General features: G+C 41.6%; 4 protein-coding genes across 8 annotated transcripts in view; all 4 read left to right on the top strand.

The window, feature by feature from the left end:
- The window catches only part of LOC115408530 (cytosolic sulfotransferase 3-like), an 8,185-nt gene extending 3,962 nt beyond the window's left edge, over positions 1-4,223 (top strand). The window contains exons 5-8 of the mRNA XM_030119347.1: positions 234-360; positions 916-1,013; positions 1,117-1,291; positions 1,365-4,223. Coding sequence (XP_029975207.1) covers positions 234-360; positions 916-1,013; positions 1,117-1,291; positions 1,365-1,477 — 513 coding nt within the window. The 3' untranslated portion in view covers positions 1,478-4,223. The remainder of the gene's footprint in view (positions 1-233; positions 361-915; positions 1,014-1,116; positions 1,292-1,364) is intronic.
- Positions 1-11,402, top strand: part of LOC115408522 (uncharacterized) — a 14,532-nt gene extending 3,130 nt beyond the window's left edge. Inside the window, exon 2 of the mRNA XM_030119334.1 lies at positions 9,003-11,402. Coding sequence (XP_029975194.1) covers positions 10,048-10,968 — 921 coding nt within the window. The 5' untranslated portion in view covers positions 9,003-10,047 and the 3' untranslated portion in view covers positions 10,969-11,402. The remainder of the gene's footprint in view (positions 1-9,002) is intronic.
- On the top strand, positions 7,849-14,118 carry LOC115408527 (cytosolic sulfotransferase 3-like). 3 transcript variants are annotated; one of them, XM_030119342.1, is made up of 8 exons: positions 8,246-8,388; positions 11,409-11,547; positions 11,962-11,968; positions 12,271-12,371; positions 12,845-12,971; positions 13,072-13,169; positions 13,273-13,447; positions 13,521-14,118. In XM_030119342.1, exons 2-8 carry the CDS (start codon positions 11,515-11,517, stop codon positions 13,631-13,633), a joined length of 654 nt encoding a protein of 217 aa, XP_029975202.1. In that variant the 5' UTR covers positions 8,246-8,388; positions 11,409-11,514; the 3' UTR covers positions 13,634-14,118. The 3 variants fall into 3 exon arrangements, with proteins under 3 accessions (XP_029975203.1, XP_029975202.1, XP_029975201.1); XM_030119341.1 differs by having other exon boundaries at positions 11,962-12,078; XM_030119343.1 differs by lacking the exons at positions 8,246-8,388; positions 11,409-11,547 and adding an exon at positions 7,849-7,875 and having other exon boundaries at positions 11,962-12,078.
- Positions 8,265-25,023, top strand: LOC115408528 (cytosolic sulfotransferase 3-like). Of its 3 annotated transcripts, none has more exons than XM_030119344.1 (8): positions 8,265-8,388; positions 20,535-20,673; positions 22,136-22,252; positions 22,449-22,549; positions 23,755-23,881; positions 23,987-24,084; positions 24,188-24,362; positions 24,436-25,023. In XM_030119344.1, the coding sequence occupies exons 2-8, from the start codon at positions 20,535-20,537 to the stop codon at positions 24,546-24,548; spliced, it is 870 nt and encodes a 289-aa protein (XP_029975204.1). In that variant the 5' UTR covers positions 8,265-8,388; the 3' UTR covers positions 24,549-25,023. The 3 variants fall into 3 exon arrangements, with proteins under 3 accessions (XP_029975204.1, XP_029975206.1, XP_029975205.1); XM_030119346.1 differs by lacking the exon at positions 8,265-8,388 and adding an exon at positions 16,084-16,115; XM_030119345.1 differs by lacking the exon at positions 8,265-8,388 and adding an exon at positions 17,846-20,192.

Raw genomic sequence — 25,023 nt, 5'->3', positions numbered from 1 at the left:
TCTTCTGTCTGGCCTTGTCCTCATGATGAGGTGAGAGTGCTAAACCAGACTGAATGGGCCAAGTCATTCTCAAATCCCTTTAATGCTGATTTCTGTGAACATCCTGTGGTGTGTAAGACAAATCACGCCTGGTTGAGATTTTGTTCTGCCTTTAGACCTTACTTCTGTACTTTTGACACTCACTGTGATGTTTGTTCATTAATGATTGTATTTTTCTTTTTTTAAAAATCTAGATCATCTACATTGCCCGAAATGCAAAAGACAATGTTGTGTCTTACTTCCACTTTGGTCGCATGAACAAGGGTCAGCCAGAGCCTGGAGATTGGAACAGCTACCTTGAAAGATTCAAGCAAGGAAAGAGTATGTATTAAGTATGGACATAAGGCTAATGTCAAAAAGCACCACATCTATGGCGTCAATATCGTGCCAAAATTCCACACACATAAAAACCGTAACTGTGCACAGTAAAACCGCTCTCTGTGCGCTTCCGATGCCTCTCTGCACATGCGGTCACTTTCTGCGATGTCTTTTTCTACGTGCGCGATGACATGTCTGTGCTGTCTGCTCATGGTGGTATTGAGTTTTGACACTCTTCCCCCTTCTGATTGGTCGCTCCTAAACATCTGTCTTTCGGTCAGAGCCAATCAGGGGTTTGGTAGGGCAGGCCATCATCGTTTGGCAGCAGGGCGTTAACACAAAGCCCGCCTTCAGAGTGCCAAAACTCAACATCACCTCATCAACAGACAGCACAGACATGTTGCACATGGTCTCGCAGAGAGGCACCACTGAGAGTGCTTTAAGTGTGCGTGATCATGATTTTTATGCACACAGAATTTTGGCACTATATTGACGCTATACACATCAATATTATGTCCTGCTTACGCACTAAGTCGACGTATTATTCTGTGGTGTCAGTGGTGTTTGGATCCTGGTACGATCATGTCAACAACTGGTGGAAGAAGAAACAGACTTACTCAAATCTGCACTACATGTTCTTTGAAGACATGGTTGAGGTAACTGAGCTGTTTGTTTTTCCATCCTTGTTTTGACTGGTTCCCGACATCCAACATGTTCCTTGTCGTGAAGCAATGACAACATTGAACCATGTGCTTTCAGGACACCGGACGAGAAATAGACAAACTCTGCTCCTTTCTTGGTTTGACTCCTTCAGTCGAGGAAAAGACGAGAATTGTAGGAGAAGTTCATTTTGACAAAATGAAGGAGAATGAGATGACTAACTACTCAACAATCCCTGTTTTTGATTTCAAAATTTCTCCCTTCATGAGAAAAGGTATGATTAACTTCAATCCGATACAGGAAATTCAAAAGCATGAAGCTCTGACTGAGTCTTTGTGGTTCTGCAGGAAAAGTCAGTGACTGGAAGAACCACTTCACTGTGGCTCAGAATGAAGAGTTTGATGAAGACTACAAGACAAAGATGAAGGATCCCACTCTCCAATTTCGGACTGAAATTTGAATGATGAAAGTTGAATGCATGAGGCACTTCTGAGTGGAGAGATGCAGATCGCATGCTCTAGAGCAGGCTAGCTACATGGAAAAAAATCTTCATGGTAACTTGTGTCAAAACACATCTCACTTTCCCCTATCCTACTTTTGTGATCCATTTGATTATGGATATTGTAAATCAAGATTAACCAATATACTCAGGTTACTCTCTTGTCTTGGTTTTATCCCACAAGAGGTGCGATCTGTTTTGACATAAGTAACTATGGAAATTTATTCTGTGGAGCAAGCTTGCTCCATCGCTGACTAAGTACCAAGATTTATTCAATCTCATCCCTTTTTTCAGTCAGAAGTCACTACAAATGGAAACCAGTATTTATTCCACTACCCACTAAACATTATCACATTCAGTAAGACTCACTGTCAGTATTTAAACATTTGTGATCGGTCATTTCAATCATTTTAGATAAATTATGATTTTTGATTATTTTGAAATTATTTGATAAGAGTTGTCATAGACTTCCATATAAGTTAAAATAATTACCAGAGAGCAACATGATGTTCCTTTAATAAATCGGAATAAGTTAGATCAAATAAACTATCAGCTTTCACAATTGAAGGTACACAGTCATGTCCCCTGATGGATGTGGGGGATCAGGTGTTATATCGGGTTTGTCTGATATCCAACATTACAGAACTGAAATATCCGGCATATCTGATTCACACTTCTTTTGGTATTCAGGTCATTTCTCAGAACATGATTGTGGGTATTAATCATCAACAAATGTAGTCAAACAGCATTCTGTTTTTTACTTAAGAACTTAAAGTACATGAAAAATAAAACATAAAATAAATATGAAGAAATTTTACATGTATTGAGAGATTTTATATTAAAATTTGATAAAGAAAAAGAGAGGAAAAGGGGGTTTTCTTTGGTTATATTGAGAGATAAGAGGATAAAGTTTTTGTTCTTGGACATTTCTATTTGTATTTTATTCCTATAGATTTACTTTGAAGCCTCATCAGAACTCATTTCCATAGTCTGTCCGTTGTCTCACAACCTTAGAACCAGGAATCAGTGTTCTGTTAATTCATGACCTCATCCGCAAGATGAAGCCCTCCACCTGTCACCTGGATCTACTTCCCTCATCCCTGATCAAATCCCATGTTTCCACACTGAGCCCCCTAATCACAAGTATCATCAATCACTCCCTGCAATACGGTCACATGCCACAATCATTAAAAACTGCAATAATTAAACCTCTTCTAAAAAAAACCTTCCCTTGACCCTGAAAAAACATCTAATTACCGGCCCATTTCCAATCTTCCCTTCCTGTCAAAAATCATTGAAAAGGTAGTCTCCACACAAATTCACACACACCTCCAGTCCTCCCATTTGTACGACAAATTCCAATTCGGTTTCCGTTCAGCTCACAGCACTGAGACAGCTCTGGTCAGGGTCACCAATGATTTGCTGGTGGCCTCTGACCAGGGCTCTCCATCACTCCTGTTACTCTGGAACCTCTCAGCTGCCTTCGACACTGTTGACCACTCCATCCTCCTCCATAGACTCCAGCATTTCATTGGTCTTTCAGATACAGCGCTCCAGTGGTTCCGGTCCTACCTGACTGGTAGGGCTGAGTATGTGGCCCTTGGGGAAGCCAGGTCGAGGTCCCACGCTGTCACCTGTGGGGTTCCCCCAGGGTCAGTGCTGGGGCCCAGCCTGTTCTCCATCTACATGCTCCCTTTGGGCCACATCATCAGCAAGCATGGAGTCTCCTACCATTGCTATGCTGATGATACTCAGCTCTATGTCAGGCTGGACCGGACCTCCTCCCTCTCTATTCAATCATTCACCGCCTGCCTGGAGGAGACAAAAGCATGGATGAATGACAATTTTCTCCAGCTCAACAGCTCCAAAACTGAATTTCTGTTAATTGGAACCCCATACCAACTTAAGTCCTCCCCTTTCACAGTCCTATCATTTGCCGGCCACAAAATCTACCCAACAGCTGCCGTTACCAACTTGGGTGTCCGCTTTGACCCCACCCTCTCCTTTGACCTCCATGTCCAACACATCTGTAAGACTTCATTTTTTCACCTCCGGAACATTTCCAAACTACGCCCCTTCCTCTTCCTCCCGTTGCTGAGAAGCTGGTCCATGCTTTTTTCTCCTCCAGGCTGGACTACTGCAATGCACTCCTCATCAGGATCTCTGGAAGAAGCCTACAACGGCTTCAGTCAATCCAGAACTGTGCTGTCAGGATCCTGATCCGGGTGCCAACAAGACACCATATCACCCCCATTCTCCATAACCTTCACTGGCTCCTGGTAAGGTTCAGGCTGGAATACAAAATCTGCCTCCTGACCCATCAGTGTGTCTACAGTAGTGCACCAGTGTACCTAAAAGAACTTCTCTCCCCACACGACCCGACCAGACGTCTCCGCTCCGCCGACATCAATTTGCTGAAGGTCCCCAAAACCAAGCTGTGCCCTATGGGGGACAGGGCTTTTCAGGCTGCAGCACCCCGACTGTGGAATGCCCTGCCTGCCCACCTGAGGGCACCACAGCCGGTGGACTCATTTAAATCTCGTTTGAAAACGTTTTTGTTTATGAAAGCTTTTGAATGATTTTACTTGTTCCCTATTGTATTTTATGATGTGTAAAAGTATGAGTGTTTTATTGATTTAGCCTGTATCTGTTAGTTTTAATTTGTCATTGTTGTTTTTAAACTCCACTGTAGCACTTTGAGATTTGTTTTACAAATGTAAAGTACATGATAAATAAAATTCATTATTATTATTATTATTATTATGACCGTTACACCAGGATTTAATGTGGATCTGATGAATTCATTAAAGGGATATATATTTTTGAAATGCATTTCGTTGTGTGACACTCTCTGTCCTAAAGGCCAGTCCTTACATCTGGGGATGGGGTCGCTGGGTACCCTGTCATCGGCTGCTGCCAGTCTACACTGCACCCGGCCCCCATGTTTCCCATGGCAGGAGGTGAGCCCACTGGAGGTCGGGTCCATGTCGCCCTTTCGGTCTGAGTCCAGCCCGGCCAACAGCCACTTGTAAACAAGCCTCCACCCTGTGCCTGGCTCTGGGGCTCAGCTCCATCCGTGCCATACAAGGCAATGTCTGGCCCAAATAGAGGAATTTAAGTATCTCAGGGTTTTGGTCAGGAGTGAGGGAAGACTAGCGTGTGAGATTGACAGTGGCTGCAGTGATGCAATCTTGTAACGATCCATCCTGGTGAATAGAGAGCTTTGCCTACCCTCACTTACGGTCATGAGCTTTGGGTCATGAACAAAGGACAAAATCCCGGATACAAGTGGCTGAAAAGAACTTGCTTTTTGGGGTGGCTGGGTGCTTCCTTAGAGATAGGGTGAGAAGCTCAGTCACCAGGGAGGAGCGCAGAGTAGAGATGCTACTCCTCCACATTGAGAGGAGCCAGCTGAGGTGGCTCAGGCAACTGTTTAAGATGCTTCCCAGATGCCTCTCTGCGGAGGTGTTCTGGGCATGTCCCACCAGGAGGAGGCCCCAGGGAAGACCAAGGATACGCTGGAGAGACAATGTCTCTTGGTTGGCCTGGGAATGCCTCAGAATCCAACTGGAAGAGCTGGAGGAATTGTCTGGGGATAGGGAAGTCTGGGCCTCGCTACTTAGACTGCTTCCCCCGTGACCCTGCCCCGGATAAGCGGTGGAAGATGGGTGGATGGATTTCAAGAGGTCCGGGCTGCTCATGTCCAGGGCAGGACTCAGGTAGTCATGGGCCCCTCGGCTGCAGCCTAGATCAACATATCTGTGCCTGCTCATGTCCTCTCATGAGAATTTCCTGTTCTGGTGGTGAGAAGGACTCCACTCTGGTTGTGTGGGGAATTGTGTGTGCATTCTCACCCTTGCTTGGTCTTTTGTGCAACCAATTAAGCCTGAACCCTCTTGTTCTGGATTGGATGAGCCTGATTCTCTCATTTATCCTGGATGAATGAATCCTACTTTGTGCAACAGACCCCAGGTTTGTATCTGATTTTTGTCTGGTTTTGTTCATTTATCTTTGTGACTGGAGCACCAGCTCCTTCTAACACTGCCTGATCATCAAGATTTTTGACTCTCTTTCCAACTTTGACTCTGGCCTGAACTACCCTTCTGACTTGTCTGCCTGAATGAAACCTGCTCTGAATCAATCATCCAATTGTCTGTGCATATCATTTACTTGTCAACAATAACACTGTTTACAGTGTTTATATATGACACGGTATCAGGTTGACAGTCCGTTACCGGCCTCAAGTTGTCCACAGGCTGGGCCTCCATTTGGAGTTTAGCTCATTCTGGGTAGGAGCCCATAGAAGGGGATTTCACTCGGTAGTGAAACGACAGAGCCAATCAGCGTTGCCGCTTTTTGTTTTCAATTTTTTTTTGGCGAATTCCGGTGGCTAAACCGGAAGTGACACCATCACTGCGCGTTGCAGAGACTTTAACTTTAACCATCGTCTGAAAGCTGCAATAAGTAAAGTTATAGCCAAAATACCAAATATTACAACAATCAAGCAAGAGCAAGAGTCTGTGCCTGGTGAGTTTCTCACAGGAAAAGACGTTTTCGCGTGTCTTTGCGTGTAGGAACGCGAGAGCTAATGAGCGAATGCTAACCCTTAGAGAAGCAAACACATTTTGATGACGTATTTGTTTTGAAGCGCTGATTGGCTGAAGTGCGCTGTCAGTCAAAGGGGTAACCGACACCCCCTGCAAGAGGTTTCTATGGGCTCCTATCCAGACTTAGCCCAACTCCAAATCCAAATGTAGATGAGGAGTGGGCGGGGCTGGTTCACGAGGCAATGTTCAGGCCACAACACCTCAGAAAAAATGACCAAGTTCTGGGGAACACTACACATTACTATTTACTGCTAAAATGAAACATTTAATGAACAAACTGGATAACAGAATCCAGGTCTTGTAGAGCAGCTGCAGGAACCAGCCAAGATGACCGTGAACCAACAACTAATTAAACACGTCAACAAACTGAGTAACTGCAGAAAATAACAATTTGAGGAAAACTTAACTTAATGTCACCTCCATGATGTAAACCTCCTGAAAGCCACAGGAAGGCTCTGTCAATCATTCCAGAGCAGACCTGTCAATCAAGTAACCACGCCCTTTCATTATGAAAACTTTAACACATATGAAATTTGATATTAATATATTTTCAAATGGACCATCTGATCTGTCTTCTGGACCATGACACGGAATGAAAAAAAAACAACAACTCTGAGCTGAACAAACTCAGCTAATCCAGTTTTACTAGAGTCTATGGAGCAACAGCGTTTTTGGAGGCAGCCCCTGGTGGACACTGATATTGCAAATTTTTGAAGCTTCAGGATAGGCTTCATTTTTATAGCCAGACGCTCCTTCCATCTCATATAAAGTCCTTGTGTGTGACCAAAAAAAGAATAAAAAACACCAAATCAGAGAAAAGTTTTTTTTCATTAAGTAGATTTGACTCTGAGAATCTGTTTTTAATAAAGTCATTATTAAAGCAGATCATGTGACTTAATGACCATTAATGGTCTTCATGTGGTTATATTACAAGACTTAGTGTGACAATATCAGCTACTTTGTTGAAGTTGTATCTGAAATATGCCCATGATTGTAGTGTCATCAAACTTAACGGTCAGGAAATGAGAAGAGGAAGGGAGGAATGGCAACGCGTAGAGATTTCATCTGGAAGTGAGACTCTTACATAACAAGAGAGGAAGAGTTGAAAGTATTTGCTGCACAGAAGAAACTTCAATCAGAGAAGAAAGAAATCTGATGCCAACAATGATACTTTGAACAATGATACCTTGATATCACCGTGTGATATGATAACGGCTAATATTATTTATTTTTATTAGCAAGCTGTTTTACTGTGTCTTTTGTTTATCCTGGCATGCAGAGTGAAAGCGGAGTGAGCAAAAGGCACAAAAGATCAACATGTCCTCAACAGCTTTAACCAGTTTCTGAAGATCTCTATCCTCCTTTTTCTAGTTAGAGCAAGTCAGTGTTTTAACAGTTTTAGACTCTTCAGAAAAGTGAATTTTTGTTTTTAACTGGACTGTTTCTTTCTCCATATCAAGGTGCAGAAACTGTCCAGTAAAAGAATGTGTTGTCTGTGCTGAGAGCTGATCTTGTTTAGTTCAGTCCAGTCTGTTTCCTACTTAGAATAGTTGTTCATAAATTCTGTATGTTTTGAATTTATTTTTTGTTGTTGTTGTGGTTTTCTTTTCATAGATTGAATTCATGTGTTGGATTTGTGGTTTGATTTCCATGGATTCTCAGTGACCCATTACTTCACAGACAACTGGGAGAATGTTCAAAACCTTCAGGCCAGATGAGGTGATATTCTGATTGCCACATATCCTAAAGCAGGTCAGTCATGAAACCAGTTTTGCTTGATGTTTTGTTAAAATATGTTTGTGTGGGTGAGTGGTTGAGATAAGCTCTTTGAGGTGTGGTTAGTATGTGTGGATCTGTACTGTTATGCTGCACGTATGAGATTATGTAACTTTGTCAGACCACTTAAAGAGTTGGTTTCACATTACTGAAGTAATGTTTTTGAAAACAAAGAAGGTTTAGAGTTTGGGGTAGAAATATGGAGACAGAGAGAGAGCGAGAGAGAGAGAGAGAGAGAGAGAGAGAGAGAGAGAGAGAGAGAGAGAAAGAGAGAGAGAGAGGGAGAGAGAGGGAGGGAGGGAGGGAGGCAGGATAAAGAAAGGGAGGGGTTCTAATTTGAAACAAACTCTCATGAGGTATATATGTTTTGTCACAACAGAGTGGACTGGAGGACTCTCAAAGGGAAATATTTTTGCTCAGTGTAAATCTACAGCTCAAAAATCCAGACAGAAATCAACAGGAGCCTGAAGGTGACTGAACACTGAAAAGGTATGTTTGATATCCCTCCACTCAATGATGATGCCACTCAAACTGCTGAGAATGTTTTATCAAAGGTTTTTGTAATGCACCGCAGAGTAAAGTACTTTCAATTGTAAACATTATAGATCATTGATGTGCATTTTGACCATCGTTTGTTGCCACAGAAACTCACAGAAACTATCCAACAGGATATTTTACATCACTAACTGATTTCAATATTTCCTCTTCTTTTCATTTGACAAAAATTCTGAAGTTAATCCTCATATATTTCAGATGTTTTCATCTAGTGAGGGCCATTCTTCCATGTCAGCCATTCAGAACAGATCAAACAGATTAACTATGCTTTTCTCACATCTTGGCTCAATTACTGCGGTGCTCCTTGTCTTGGAGACATTCAGTCGTCCCTCGCACATCTCCAGTTGGTGGACAACACTGCAGCTCAACTACGAACTGGAGCACATAAAAGGGAACATAACTCCTGTTCTAGCTTCACTCCACAAGCTGCCCATGCATTTTAGAATTCATTTTCAGATTCTTTTATTTGTTGTTAAGTCTTTGAATGGTCTCACCCCGTCTCACCTTTCCGAGCCGCTTCACCCCTACACTCCTGCTCGATGCCTGAGGTCAGCTGATCAGCTGCTCCTGGAGGTACCGAGGTCCAAACAGAAGCTCAGAGGGGAAAGAGCTTTTTCTGTTGCTGCCCTGAATTTATGGAATTAGCTACCATAGCATGTCAGACAAGAACCTGCACTGTCCGTTTTTGAAACTAACCTTAAAACCTGTTTTTATTTCTTGTTTTTTTTTTTTTTTTAACTCAGCTTGAAAATCTTCTTCCGTTTCATTTGTTGCTATTTTATTCATTTTTCAAATGTTTTCTCCTGATTACACCTCACTTTTTTAGATTCTTGTGTCTATTTTAGTGTTTATTTTACGGAAATTATCTTTCACTTGGTGATACAAGCACCACATTATTCACTAGAAAATAGAAAAAAAAGCCACCGTTTTTCAAGATGGATGCCATTCTAATTAGTTTTTACGGTGTTTGAGCTATATTTACTTGAATCTCTACATCAAAATATAGATTTTTCAGTATGTGAAATCCAACTCTGCATTTGAAAAATCAAAATGATTGAATATTTTGATATGTGACAGGCTACTGCCTGTTTGTGAGTTCAGCCACAGTATGAACCAAAAAGCACACCACCTGGGGAGCCTCCCCAGCCTCCCTCAGGCAGCAACTAAATGTACAAAAATTCCTGCAGACCACAGCTGCACCCCATGCTGAATCTCACAGCATTACTGTCATCAGTGTGCTCTGCTTGTGCTTTCACGTCATTCTTATGAAATAATTCAAACCAACAGTCTGACCACAACATTTTGATGAATGATCATGGATTTTGCCCTTTAACTTCAAACATTAATTGTGATCAGACAGCTTCAGAAAAGGCTAGTTTTGACTCTCCCAATAACTTTCATCTTGAAAATGGGCAGCCATATTGGAATTCAGTTGACAACATTTAGTTTGTCCTGTCAGAATGCATTCATTTTGCTGTTTGGGTCATTAATACATTTCTGTTGATTCAAGTCCTGCTTTGAAAGCTAATTTTTTGCATTTAAGGAGGCAGCCATATTGACAACTGAAAGCCATCGTGGATTTTTAGCTTAATAATGTACTATGGCGAGCGGCGAGAACAAAGGAGGACTCAGAGTCTGCTCTTTAGTTTCACAAGCAGCAGGTTTATTGTGACAACAACCAACCTGCGCAATAAGCACCCTTCCTGGCGGCGCACAGGCCGGGTCCCTCCCCAAACGACCCCCCTGGCACACGGTGCAACACAACAGAAAATAAAAGAACACAAAACGGTGGCGAACGGCACACAACAACAATCAAAACACAATCACAATAAAAGGAAACACGAACAAACCCCCAAAGAACACATAAACTGGCCCAAAACTGCCCGAACAGTCCCACTACCCATAAGGCCTAGCGGCCCGGCTCAGTCAATGGGGACAGCGGCCCCCCCATGGCCGCTACATAGCCCCCTCCCCAGGGGGTTAAACGTCCTCGTACCCCCTGAGCCAAGAACAATAAATGTCCAGGTGGCCGGGCAGCTGACGGCGACGGGTCGAGTGACGCAAACCCTCCGGCGCTGGTCCTGGCCAAGGGTCTGCGCCAACAGTCTCGGGTCTTTCAATGCTGGCCTCTCCCCCCCCGGACGGCTCCAAAGGCCAGTACGGGGAGCGCCGGTCCCGATGCAGCACCACCGGGTGCCTGCGGTCAGGCATCCTGACCCGGTAGACCACATCGGAAAGCCTCTCCAACACCACGGCTGGTCCGAGCCAGTGGGTGGAGAGTTTTGGGGAGAGTCCTTTTTTCCGAGTGGGGCAGTATACCCACACCCGTTGTCCCTGGGTGAGGGGCTGCCCCCGACATTGGGTGTCATACGCACGCTTCTGCCGGAGCCCTGCATCCTCCTGGGCTTGCCGGGCAAAAGCGTGCGCCACACGCAGGCGCTCTTTCAGGCGCTGGAAGTAGTCCAGCTCGGGACCTGCAGCAAGCTCTGGTTCCGGTGGTGGCCCAAAGGCTAAGTCCACGGGGGTCCGCAGTTCCCGACCGAAAAGCAGGGCGGCCGGCGTGCACTTGGAGGAGTCCTGTACCGCGGATCGGTACGACCTCAGGACCAGGGGCAGATGGCGGTCCCAGTCTCGTTGGTGGCGGCTGGTGAGCATGGCGAGTTGTGTGGCCAAGGTGCGATTGGCACTACCCATAAGGCCTAGCGGCCCGGCTCAGTCAATGGGGACAGCGGCCCCCCCACGGCCGCTGCAGTACTTTTCCAAAAAAGTACATCCTGAGCATCATTTCTGCCAAATTTGGTGCTTTTATCAAAACGTGAAAGATTCTTAAGTAATATTGTCATAATCTTCATCAATAATTTATGTCGAGTAATTTGGTTCAGCTTGAGAAATAAAGTTTATTCATTGTGAGCTGAGTTTCATTTCACTTTGCTTGATATTTTTCTTTGAAAAAGATGGATGAAGTTCATCGACCTGAGCTGTTTGATTTCCACGGAGTGTCATTGACTCAGTACTTCACAGAGAACTGGGAGAACGTTCAAAACTTTCAGGCCAGACCGGATGATATCCTCATTGCCACATATCCTAAAGCAGGTCAGTCCTGAAACCTGAGTCACTGCATGACATCTCATAGAAATGTGTTTTTACAGGTGAGAGGATGAGAAAATACATGCATTTAACATTGAATTACAGTATGTAACTTTGTGTAACCAATTAAAATTCTGCATTACAGTATTGGGACATCTTTTGAAATGTCCCAATACAAAACACAAAACACACCACTGCAGGTGTGTCTTGGATGATTAATAGGCTGTATGATATGCTCAGTCATTTTAATGAAGAGTCAACTGAATGTTAAATTCAACCTGTGTAAAAAAATGATGGCTCAAAAAATGTTTGTCAAGCTGAAGAGATGATTTTCTCTTTTTGTCTTGCTTTCCACATGTGTGAATCTGTTGGGTCTCTCTCTCTCTCTCTCTCTCTCTCTCTCTCTCTTTCTTTCTGTAGGCACCACGTGGGTTTCCAACATCCTTGATTTGCTTTACTTTGGTCAGAGAGAGAAACCCATCCCGATTTATGAGAGAGTACCTTTCATGGATATTTTTCATCCAGAAGTCGGTGCAGGTTGACAAACATAATATACAGGTTTTATTCAAACAGTGAAGCCAAACTAACCTGACACAAGGCTTGTACTTACACCTAAAAAATATCTTTACCTTTTCTGAAATCACATTTCATTTTTTTATCACAGTAAATCAAAATAAGTGTTTCACCACAAAATGGGTTCTGTTGATGCTTTTTTGTTTGTTCACTCAGGAACAGATTGGGCGGACAAGCTTCCCACCTCCCCTCGACTCATTAAAAGTCATCTTCCTGTCCAGTTCGTGCCAAAGTCATTTTGGGAGCAAAAATCCAGGGTATGATGTTTCATGTGATGTTTGTTATATCTTAGTACAATCTAGCCTTGTAGTCAAGACCGCGTCAACCGAGACCAAGACACTACCAAGGCCAGAGAGTCTCAAGACCAAGACAAGGCCAAGACCAAGACTAAGACCAAGATCAATCAAGTCAAGACCAAGACCGGTTCAACTCGAGACCAACACTGAGACCAAGACCAATTTTTTTTGTTTTTTGCCATCTTGCATGAGTTGTAGAACATCAGTACCATGCTGGGTTCAGCTGTGTAGTATAAATATGAGATTCTATTTAACTACATGCAAAGTAACACAGAGATCGTGAGTCTCTGAGCAAACTCACTAGAAATGTTGACATCAAGTATATGACCGCTATTACTACACTATCTGAGGACTGACTCTTGAATGCTGTTCAGGACTGACATGATTTTTACCCCCCCCCCCCCCCCCCTTTTTTTTTTTTTAAAAAAATCCAGATAGTCTACACTGCCCGCAACGCAAAAGACAATGTTGTGTCTTTCTTCCACTTTGATCGCATGAACATGGATCAACCAGAACCTGGAGATTGGAGCAGCTACCTTGAGAGATTCAAGCAAGGAAAGGGTATGTATTAAATCTGAACATTAGGTTAATGTCACAAAGCATCACACTGATGCTACATACTGCTTATGAAATACTTCAATGTATTATTCTGTGGTCTCAGTATTGTATGGATCCTGGTACGATCATGTGAGCAACTGGTGGAAGAAGAAACAGACTTATTCAAATCTGCACTACATGTTCTTTGAAGACATGGTTGAGGTAACTGAGCTGTTTGTTTTTCCATCCTTGTTTTGACTGGTTCCCTACATCCAACATGTTCTTTGTCGTGAAGCAATGACAACACTGAACCATGTGCTTTCAGGACACCGGACGAGAGATAGACAAACTCTGCTCCTTTCTTGGTTTGACTCCTTCAGTTGAGGAAAAGACGAGAATCGTAGGAGAAGTTCATTTTGACAAAATGAAGAAGGATGACATGGTTAACTACTCAACAATCTCTGTCTTTGATCTCAAAATTTCTCCCTTCATGAGAAAAGGTATGATTAATTACAATCAGGTACATGAAATTCAGGAGCACAAAGACCTGACTGAGTCTCTGTCGTTCTGCAGGAAAAGTGGGTGACTGGAAGAATCACTTCACTGTGGCTCAGAATGAAGACTTTGATGAAGACTACAAGACAAAGATGAAGGATCCCACTCTCCAGTTTCGCTCTGAAATTTGAAAAGAACCAGAAGTGCAGATGTTGAATGATTTGAATGAATGAATGAATGAATTAGTCCCACAAGGGGAAATGTATCTTTTCATGGAAATATTTCTTTTCAGGTGCTTGTGTCTTGGGCAAAAAAAAACAAAAACAAGAGTGGAGTGGAGGTGGGGGGTTACATCATTTACTGCATGAGGCACTGCATGAAACACAAATGAACACATGAAATCAAAATACTTTTCGTGTATTATAGTGAATGTTTCTGATTTGATCATATAGATTTATGTCACATCTTGATTTTAAGTGTGGTGGATCTGAGTTCCAATTCACTCCCAGAAAGGAGGACATCTGACACAAACACCAGCCAGATCCATGATGCAAGTTGTTGTGACAGTCCCTGTATCTTGTTTGTATTACTCGATGTGCACTTCAGTTTTATTGACTGCCTTTTGTCCAACAACACTTGTTCACCCCTCAACAAGAATAAACTGTCAAAGAAGGTCTGTCTCTGAGTCATGCAATTGAGTTTTCTGTATGATTCCTGACAAACTGCACTCATGGCAAATTTCTGATAAAATGAACGTGACAAGCGTGTCAGCATGTTGAAGCCGGTACACCATCAGACCTGCAGCTGTGGGTGAAGAGCACGATAAATTCTATTACATTTTTAGGGATACTCCTGTGAATTTCAGACTGTCTGTGCTGAGAGTTGATCTTGTTTATTTCAGTCCAGTCTGTTTCCTACTTAAAATAGTTGTTCATAAATTCCGTATGTTTTCAATTTATTTTTTGTTGTGGTTTTGTTTTCATAAGTTGGATTCATGTGTTGGATTTGTGGTTTGATTTCCATGGACTCTCAATGACCCATTACTTCACAGACAACTGGGAGAATGTTCAAAACGTTCAGGCCAGATCAGGTGATATTCTGATTGCCACATATCCTAAAGCAGTTCAGTCATGAAACCAGTTACTGCATGATGGTTTGTAAAAATATGTTTGCATGGGTGAGTGGTTGAGATAAGCTCTTAGAGGTGTGGTTAGTGTGTGTGGATCTGTACTGTTATGCTGTACGTATCAGATTATTCATATTTAGGTGGTCTGACCTAATAGTTAAGTACGCTCCGGAGTTCTTTAAAATAAATAATCTTTGTATATCCTATGGCTAATTAATGCTCTCTCAGGTCTACTTTAATTTCCCTAAATTATGAAGGTAACAACAACACCTTCTCATACACAATAACCACACAATAGTTGAACGTTCAACTATTTGCTAAAATAATGAAAAGTATTAGAAAAATAAAAGTAAAATAAATACAATCAGCCACAAATAAAATGCTGTCAGGCACTTAAATGTCTCTGCTGAGTTTTTACCATGAATGATACACTCCAACCAAAATAATTGAGTTCAATGACCACACAAAAACACTTTCAGTTTCCACATCCACCAAAATAAATCTACTGTCCTTAAACCGACACCAAGGAAATTTTCAACTGTAATAAAACATTTTAATATCTTTTGTGATGATACATCGATTTACAACTAGTTGAATGACCCCTCTGTCACGGCCTGAGGGCGTCAGTATTGCTTTCACTTGGACTAAGCAACTGTGAGGAGGGTGGTAGGAAACCTGCGCACTAAAAAACTCCAAATGCGCGGACTGCTTTACGGCATGCGTCACATCATGATATAACATCGTTTAGCCACCATTAGATTCACTACCTCATTGCTATCCGTCCTTCACACAGCCACTGGAAACAAATGTAGGCGAGTTCAGTCCGACAGCATGCCACCGGGAGCAGCATTTTACGACGTCACGCGCTAGTCCTCATGGGAACTGTAGTATTCGGTCAGGCAAAACACTACCACTTTTGTCCACCGGCGCCGCCAAAATCAACGAAAACTGAAAGTTCCTTAGTGTTGCTTTAAATTATTCAAGAAAATAATAAAAAGAAAACATAATCATGGACATTCAGTGGTCATTTTTATGAACATTTTAAATGACATTTTACACAGAACATGAACATTTTCATTGAAACACTAACCAAAATCATCTCTCTCTCTCTCTTTTTTTTTAAATAACCTAAATTCATCACTGATCAATAACTCTTTCAACCCATAGGCTATTCACAACATTTTTAACTTATTTAATGCACATTTTGGATCAAATGAACTAAAAATCCAAACCGTTTTACATTTAATTTTGTCAGACCACATAAAGACTTTTTGAAAACAAAGAAGGTTTGGTACAATTGAGAATGTAGAAGAGCGACAGAGAGAGAGAGAGGGAGAGGGAGAGAGAGAGGGAGAGGGGGACGGGGAGGGAGGGAAGGGAAAGAAAGGGAGGAGCTACAGTTTGAAATAAAATCTCATGAGGTAGCTATATATGGTTTGTTACAACAGAGTAGATTGAAAAAAGAACTGAACTGAACTGAAGTATCTGCAGCTCAAAAAGCCAGAGAGAAATCAGCAGGAGCCTGAAGGTGACTGAACTCTGAAAAGGTATGTTTGATATTCCTCCACTCTAGAGCACTTTGATTTTCTAGGAAAGACTTAACAGATTTTAATTTATGTCAATTGTTTCTAACTGTTGATGCCACAACAACTGTTGAGAATGTTTTATCAAAGGTTTGTGTAATGCACAGCAAAGTACTTTTATTGTAACCACATGAGCCTTTAATTTCAATTTTAACCACACTTTGAGCTGTTTTTTTTTTTTTTTTTTTGCCACAGAAACTTACAGAAACTGTCCAGCAGGACATTTTATTTCATTGGCTGATTTCAGTATTTACTCTTCTTTTTAAATGTATTGTCACATGTGTTGTGGACCCTTGTAAAGTAGATCTCAATCCAGGTTTTTTCCTGGTTGAATTAGAAGTAAAAAAAACAAAACAATAATACATGATTAACGTTCTGCAGTTAATAGTTGTATATTTCAGATGTTTTCATCTAGTAAAGGCCATTCTTCCACATCAGCCCTTGGAAACAGTAATCTATGCTTTTATAACATGGTTCAATAACCCACCGAGCATTTTTCGGTCTGAATGACGTCTAAATGTTTCTTCGATGTCTAGTCTAAAATTGGTCCACCAGTGGTCTAAAAATGAAAGTTTTTTAGCTGTCTAAGCCAAGACGTCTTTTAGACGTCTAAGCATTAGCGGTCTTTTAGCCGTCTACGTATGTACGCCTCATCTCATCTTAGACGTTTAAATAACCACTAATATACGTCTATTTGTAGACGTCTAAACTTCGACGTTTATTAGACGTTCTTTTATATACCAAATGTATATGCCTCTTTTGATCTTAGACGTTTAAATAACCGCTAATGAACGTCTATTTATAGACGTATAAATTTAGACGTTTGCTAGAAGTTTACTTTTGTACCAAATTTAAACCCCTTACAGAAACCACTTCTCTTACAGACATCTATTGAACGTATTATTAGGACATTCTAATAAAAATGCAGCCATTGCAATTTTTTAATTATTCACCATAAACCTATATTTAGAAAAATTTTTTTAATCTTATCTCCTTTTTTAATCATTAATACTGTAATCTAAACCAATACCTTTTAAATAAAACTCAAAAATATGAATGTCCAAAAAATAATTTTAATTTCTTTACACCACTTAAAAAGAGAAGCAAAAACTCTAATACAAACTACCTACATAAAATATTTAAAAAAAAGTTGTTGTTTGTTTAAATGTAACCCACTTCAGGGTACACGTCACATACACATCTCCAGCTGGTTGAGAAGGCTGCAGCTCAACTACTAACTGGAGCACATAAAAGGGAACATAACTTCTGTTCTGACTTCCCTCCACTGGTTGTCCATGCATTTTAGAATTCATTTTAAGATTGGTTTATTTGTTGTTAAAGGTGTAATACAACATTTTGATTTCCGGGTGGATCACCTAAATAATTGGTGGGTCCGTTTGTCAATCATTCTGACGAGCTGCTTTCGTAAGGCGGTTCTACGTGCTTGCGCCCAATCAGCTTCTCCCTTTTGCGCATGCGCATTCAGAGTGTTTATGTAGCCGGTGAGCTTCTGAGCTAGTACTTACCGATGGCGAGTCTGACATAATGAAACTGTAACTGTTTCGGAAAAAAAGCTTTATTTATGAGCGAGGCGGATCGCAGAAACTGTAAACAGAGCCGTGCACGCCGGAGAAGAGGAGATCGCGCTCGTACACTTCCGCGTTTCCTGGGAGAAGCAGGAGAGCCGGGCGGATGGTCTGGTGCATGCGCGTTGTTCAAAAAGTGAGTAACAGACGTGGGGCTTCGTCTTTTCGAGAAAATCATGTATTAGACCTTTAAGTCTTCCAATGGTCTCACCCCGTCTCACCTTTCTGAGCCGCTTCACTCCTACACTCCTGCTCAGTCCCTGAGATCAGCTGATCAGCTGCTCCTGGAGGTACTGAGGTCCACACAGAAGCTCAGTTGCTGAAGTTATGGAATGAGCTACCACAGCGTGTCAGACAAGAGCCTCCATTGTCCGTTTTGAAACTAACCTCAAGACCTGTTTTTATTCCTTGGTTTTTAACTCAGCTTGACACTCTGCTCCTGATTACCCTTCATGTTTTTAGATTTTTGTGTCTATTTTACTGTTTTTTTTACTGAACTAATCTTTGACCTGGTTATACAAGCACCATGTTATTCACTTGAAAATAAAAAAAAAAATGGCCACCATTTTTCATGACGGATGCCATTGCCAGAGCCGCCAGTGGCATAGGCAGTATAGGCAGGTGCTAAGGGCGTCCATTAGGGGGCGCCAGCACCGCCGCTGCACAAATGTGAAAAAAAGAAGAATGAACTCGGCGGCCGCCTCAGGTGCAGCGTACAGTAGGGGGCGCATGCGAGGTGGGCGCTTGTCTTGGGCTCATCTGGGGCGCATAACAAGCCCGGGGCGGGGCTGACCATTGTAACTGGTTTTTGCCATGTTAGAGCTATATTTTCTTGAATAATCCTATTTCGATGGTCTCTACTTCAAAATATAGATTTTTCAGTGTGTGAAATCCAACTCTGCATTTAAAAAATCTAAATGAATATTTTGACGATACAGTTTGTTTTATTAAGATCCCGATTAGCTGCTGTTAAACAATTGGTATTCTTCCTGGGGTCTCAACTTCATCAAAAATATTTCTGCACCAACACTTAACATCATGTCAACAACAGGATGTACAGACAACATTCATACTCACATGATTTGATAACATGATTTTCAATAAAGACGACATAACAAGAATAGCAAAAACAATGTCAAAACAGATGAAATAGCTCACCATTATACAATATTAAATAACCAGTTACATATGTTATTCTTGAGTGAATAAAAATAGTCTCATTTGATTACAAAAATGAGTTGTGTGCATCTGTATGATCAAAAACTGTGGCAGACAGTTCCACGCCACCATTGCTCTATAGTGCACCGATCTTTGAATGTGACTGGATCAACAGACAGGCAACAACAAACGTCCCTCAACTGTTTGACGGTTAAAATGCTGATGCACATCACTGAAAAAGGTCAGCTTTTTATAAAGTATTTCTGGTGATCTTACAATTATAATATCTCTATTAAATTTGTGAAGAGAATAATTTATTCTACTTTTTACTCGCAGCCACGCCAGCTGGTTGTGCATGTCTTCAATGCTTGTCCTACAGGAACAGTTTAGGACAAGCCGAGCTGCTTTATTCTATATTTTATGCTTCCAATAACCGCCATCTTGAAAATGGGCAGCCATATTGGAATTCAGTTGACAACATTTAGTTTGTCCAGTCAGAATGCATTCTGTCAAGGTTCAGACTCACATGCGGACAGAGACAGTAGATCAGCAGTGTCCAAAGAATGTTTTATTTACGGGCAGGAAGCCCAACACCGAAAACCAGACCAATTCAGAACAGCAGGAAAATGCGTCAAAACTTCAAGGTGACAAAACAGGTCTCAAACGTTCTTCAAATGTAACTCAAGGCTCAGGCAGGCATTCCCTCTGACTCTAATAGAACACAAACTGACAAGCCGCTGAACTAACCAGCCCTAACCTAACAAAGACAGAAGGAACCAAGAATACTTATAACTGCACTGCTGCCCACCACTACAACCCGGCGAGGGACAGAGCTTACGGCGAGGAGGGCATAAGGAGGCGGGATCGTGGATGTGCTGCCGGCGAGACAGGACAGGAATGCTGGTGCAACAGTCCAGTGGGGTGTGGTCCAAGAGACTTTGCCTGTTCCAGAGTTAATGTGGAGCGAAGGAGGCCCAGAGCGTGGTCCAGGGCTTGGCACAGCAGGGTGATCTCTGAAGTTTGCAGAGGATAAGTTGGATCGAACACAGTGGAGCAGAGCGCAGTAAGCAGAAGCGTTTACGGTCCGACGCTGCACTGTGGTCTGAGCCAGGTTTTTGGAGAGAGAGATGAGTTGTTTGATGTTGACCACACCCCACTGCGGGTGAAAGCACTCAGGTGATCAGCTGCTCCCCTGCACCAGTCCACACCTCACACACCAGAAGCACACACCCATCTACAGAGAGAGAAAGGAGGAGGGACCAGAGACAAATGGGCCAGCCACTAGCTGGAGCCAGAGGTAGAGGGCGGGACACATTCATTTTGCAGTTTGGGTCATTAATACATTTTTGCTGGTTCAAGTTCTACTTTGAAAGTCAATTTTGTGAATTTAATGAGGCGGCCATATTGAAAACTGGAAGCCATCTTGGATTTTTAGCTTGATAATGTAACAAAGTGCATCCTGAGCATCATTTCTGCCAAATTTGGTGCTTGTATCAAAACGTGAAAGATTCTTAAGGAAAATTGTCTTAATCTGCATCAATAATTTATGTCGAATAATTTGGTTCAGCTTGAGAAATAAAGTTTATTCATGGTGAGCTGAGTTTCATTCCACTTTGCTTGATATTTCTCTTTGAAAAAGATGGATGAAGTTCCTCGACCCGAGCTGTTTGATTTCCACGGAGTGTCACTGACTCAGTACTTCACAGAGAACTGGGAGAACGTTCGAAACTTTCAGGCCAGACCGGATGATATCCTCATCGCCACATATCCTAAAGCAGGTCAGTCCTGAAACCTGAGTCACTGCATGACATCTCATAGAAATGTGTTTGTACAGGTGAGAGGATGAGAAAATATACATATGTAACTGTAACTTACAGTATGTAACTTCGTGTAACCAATTAAAATTCTGATTGACAGTATTGGGACATCTTTTGAGAGCCATTGCTTTTTTCTTTCTTTTTTAAAATTCTCTGAAGAGTTCAGACTTAGCTGAGTCATCAATTAAGTCAAAAGTTGGCGTTGAGGTGTGATTACACTATGTCACCGAGATTAAGCAAAACACACCACTGCAGGTGTGTCTTGGATGATTAATGGGCTGTGAGATATGCAAGTTCATTTTAATGAAGAGTCGACTGAATGATTATTCCAACCGGTGTAAAATATTGATGGCTCAAAAAATGTGTGTCGAGCTGAAGAGATGATCTTCTCTCCTCGTCTTGCTTTCTGCAGGTGTGAATCTGTTGGATGTCAAACTTATGACTTGGTGCTGCTAAGTGAGAGTGTTACCCCCGGATCCCACAGCACGCGTCTACCTGCTGTGTGCTGCTGCGCGTTCACGTCTGTTTTTGTGTGCGCGCGTCAACGCCCACTGCACGCGTTCTCCTGCAATCTGCTCCGTCAGAGCAGAGCGCAAAAACATTGTGAAGCGCATGCGCGAGATGTTCAAGATCCCGCAATATACTAAGCGTACTACAAGCCGGAACAACAACAACAACAACTCATTCATTCGTTGTTTCTTTGCCAAACAGTTTCTCAACTTCCACAATGAGTCTCTCTTCACCCATGGCGATAGTTTAGCTGCGCATCCGGAAGTAAACACACACCCGACCCACTCGGTCTGTGCTGCGCGTTTAACTCCATTACCCTTTCACAATAAAATAAGCACACAAACGTACTGTATTAAGGGGATAAACATTACCACTACATGGAAAACAAACCATATGCTATTTTTTTGACGCCACAAATGTATTAAAATATCGAAATATGCACATCTTCACTTTTTTGGATATTTGTAATGAGCTTTATTGATGACAAAATGCATATATAAAACAATATTGTTACAAATAGATGTATAACTACATGACTAACCAAAACTTGTGACCTGGCACAATATAAGTACTGAAGATTATACAAAGATACTTCAGTAAACATCTCTGACAATAACCAAAAATGTAAACGTTTCAAATTATTCAATTTTGAAAACACAGAAGTTGTTTCAGTTCTCTTTCCTGTTTGAAGCTATCCGAACAGCGGGGCGTCGGCGACGCACGCGAGTGAAGGCTGGATGTGGAACTGCTCCCGACCACTACAATGGCAACCTATTTGCTGCGACCAGCGCGACGCAGCGCTACGCGGCCGAACGCTCCCAAAACGCGTGCTGTGGGATCCGGGGTTTAGGCTGAATGCGTGACAGTAAATGTTTTCATTTTGGTAAAATCTCTCTCTCTCCTCTCTCTCCAGGCAGTACATGGGTTTCCAACATCCTTGATTTACTTTACTTTGGTCAGAGAGAGAAACCCATCCCGATTTATGAGCGAGTGCCTTACATGGATATTTGTCACCCAGAAGTCGGTGCAGGTTGGCGAACATAATAAACAGGTTTTATTCAAATAGTGAAGCCAAACTAACCTGACACAAGGCTTGTGTTCATTAAAAAAAAAAAAAAAAAAAACTCTATCTTTGCCATATCACGTTTCTTTTAGTTATCACAGTAAATCAAAATGTATTTCACCTCAAAATGGGTTTTGTTGATGCTTTTTGTTTGTTCACTCAGGAACAGACTGGGTGGACAAGCTGCCCACCTCCCCTCGACTCATTAAAACTCATTTTCCTGTCCAGCTCGTGCCAAAGTCATTTTTGGAACACAAATGCAGGGTATGATGTTGTGTTGTGTGTGATGTTTGTTATATCTTGGTACAATCACAACATGCTGAGTTCACAGAAGACGCAGATTTTTTAAAGATAAAGTAAAATTGCAAGGTGATTTTGTTCTCCTTTTTCTCTCCAATGTCTCATTGTCTCTTTCTTTGTGTTGTCACTTGCAAATACAACAACCACACTGAAACCATAGGTTCTCAGAGTGTGTTAGGATGTGCCTCTTTCACACAGCTTCATTGGAACTAAGTCCTTCACTCCCCCACTCTCATGCTGCATGTAGTAATTTATGGTTTGGTGCTGGATTTCTGGATCATATTCATTTTATAAAATATAATTACTAGAATATTTCAGACTCAGATGCAATATGAAAAACTCTTCCTGGCCTGGTCAAATGCATTTCATCTGAAATCTGGTAGATCTTCTGATATAATCTAGAACTGCATGAAAGATATAGTCTCCTTTACAGCTATAAGAAATGCAGAGAAATGAATGAGTGTCTCAATATAATATATAATAGATGAAACTCTCCATGACCTTGACGCACATTTTCTTTTTTGTTGTTGCTACTGCTGCTGCTGCTTCAACCCCATGTAACTCTTTGCACCCATCAGACGAGGCCTGTCCCTCAATTTGAGAACCACTGCTATGGGAGGAGGCAGAATACTGGTCATCACAAAGGAAACTCAACGATATATATATATATATATATATATATATATATATATATATATATATATATATATATATATATATATATATATATATATATATATAGTCACACAAACACACACCTTGTTAAACTCAAACGTATGTTTAGACCATCTGTATTTATTGAGCAGTGTATAATCACACATGCACAACTTAAAAAAAACTTGTTAGACTCAAACATACGTCCTTGAACAGCAGAAGAAAAATGAAGAAAACTTACACACAAGAAAACATGCAAACTCCTCATAGAAAGGCTCCTGCTAGTCCTTAAACTGGGGAACTCCTGATGAGGTGAGACTGCTAACCAGACTGAACGGGTCAAGTCATTCTCAAATCCCTTTCATGCTGATTTCTGTGAACATCTTGTGATGTGTCAGACAAACTATGTCCGGTTGAAGTTTAGTTCTGCTTTAGACCTTCTTTCCTACTATTTAGATTAATTTTAATTGTTCATTGTGTTTTTCTTTCTTTTTTTTTTTTGGAAAAAAATCTAGATAGTCTACGTTGCCCGCAACGCAAAAGACAATGTTGTGTCTTTCTTCCACTTTGATCGCATGAACAAGAGTCAGCCAGAACCTGGAGATTGGAGCAGCTACCTTGAGAGATTCAAGCACGGAAAGGGTATGTATTAAATCTGAACATTAGGTTAATGACACAAAGCATCACACTGATACTACATACTGCTAATACAGTAAAATACTTCAATGTATTATTCTGTGGTGTCAGTGGTGTTTGGATCCTGGTACGATCATGTGAACAACTGGTGGAAGAAGAAACAGACTTATTCAAACCTGCACTACATGTTCTTTGAAGACATGGTTGAGGTAACTGAGCTGTTTGTTTTTCCATCCTTGTTTTGACTGGTTCCCTACATCCAACATGTTCCTTGTTGTGAACTAATGACAACATTGAATTATGTGCTTTCAGGACACCGGACGAGAAATAGACAAACTCTGCTCCTTTCTTGGTTTGACTCCTTCAGTCGAGGAAAAGACGAGAATCGTAGGAGAAGTTCATTTTGACAAAATGAAGAAGGATGACATGCTTAACTACTCAACAGTCCCTGTCTTTGATCTCAAAGTTTCTCCTTTCATGAGAAAAGGTATGATTAACTTCAATCAGATACATGAAATTCAGCAGCACAAAGACCTGACTGAGTCTCCGTGGTTCTGCAGGAAAAGTCAGTGACTGGAAGAATCACTTCACAGTGGCTCAGAATGAAGACTTTGATGAAGACTACAAGACAAAGATGAAGGATCCCACTCTCCAGTTTCGCACTGAAATTTGAAAAGAACCAGAAGTGTAGATGTTGAATGATTTGAATGAATGAATGAATGAATTAGTCCCACAAGGGGAAATGTATCTTTTCATGGAAATATTTCTTTTCAGGTGCTTGTCTTGGGCAAAAATAATGGAGTGGAGTGGAGGTGGGGGGTTACATCATTTACTGCATGAGGCACTGCATGAAACACAAATGAACACATGAAATCAAAATACTTTTCGTGTATTATAGTGAATGTTTCTGATTGGATCATATAGATTAATTTCACACCTTGATTTTAAGTGTGGTGGATCTGAGTTCCAATTCACTCCCAGAAAGGAGGACATCTGACACAAACACCAGCCAGATCCATGATGCAAGTTGTTGTGACAGTCCCTGTATCTTGTTTGTATTACTCGATGTGCACTTCAGTTTTATTGACTGCCTTTTGTCCAACAACACTTGTTCACCCCTCGACGAGAATAAACTTCCAAAGAAGGTC

This window comes from Salarias fasciatus, chromosome 20 (assembly GCF_902148845.1).
Source record: "Salarias fasciatus chromosome 20, fSalaFa1.1, whole genome shotgun sequence".
Classification (NCBI taxonomy): Eukaryota; Metazoa; Chordata; class Actinopteri; order Blenniiformes; family Blenniidae; genus Salarias; species Salarias fasciatus.
Note: the sequence above shows the minus strand (reverse complement) of the source record. Positions and strands in the feature narration are given on the sequence as shown.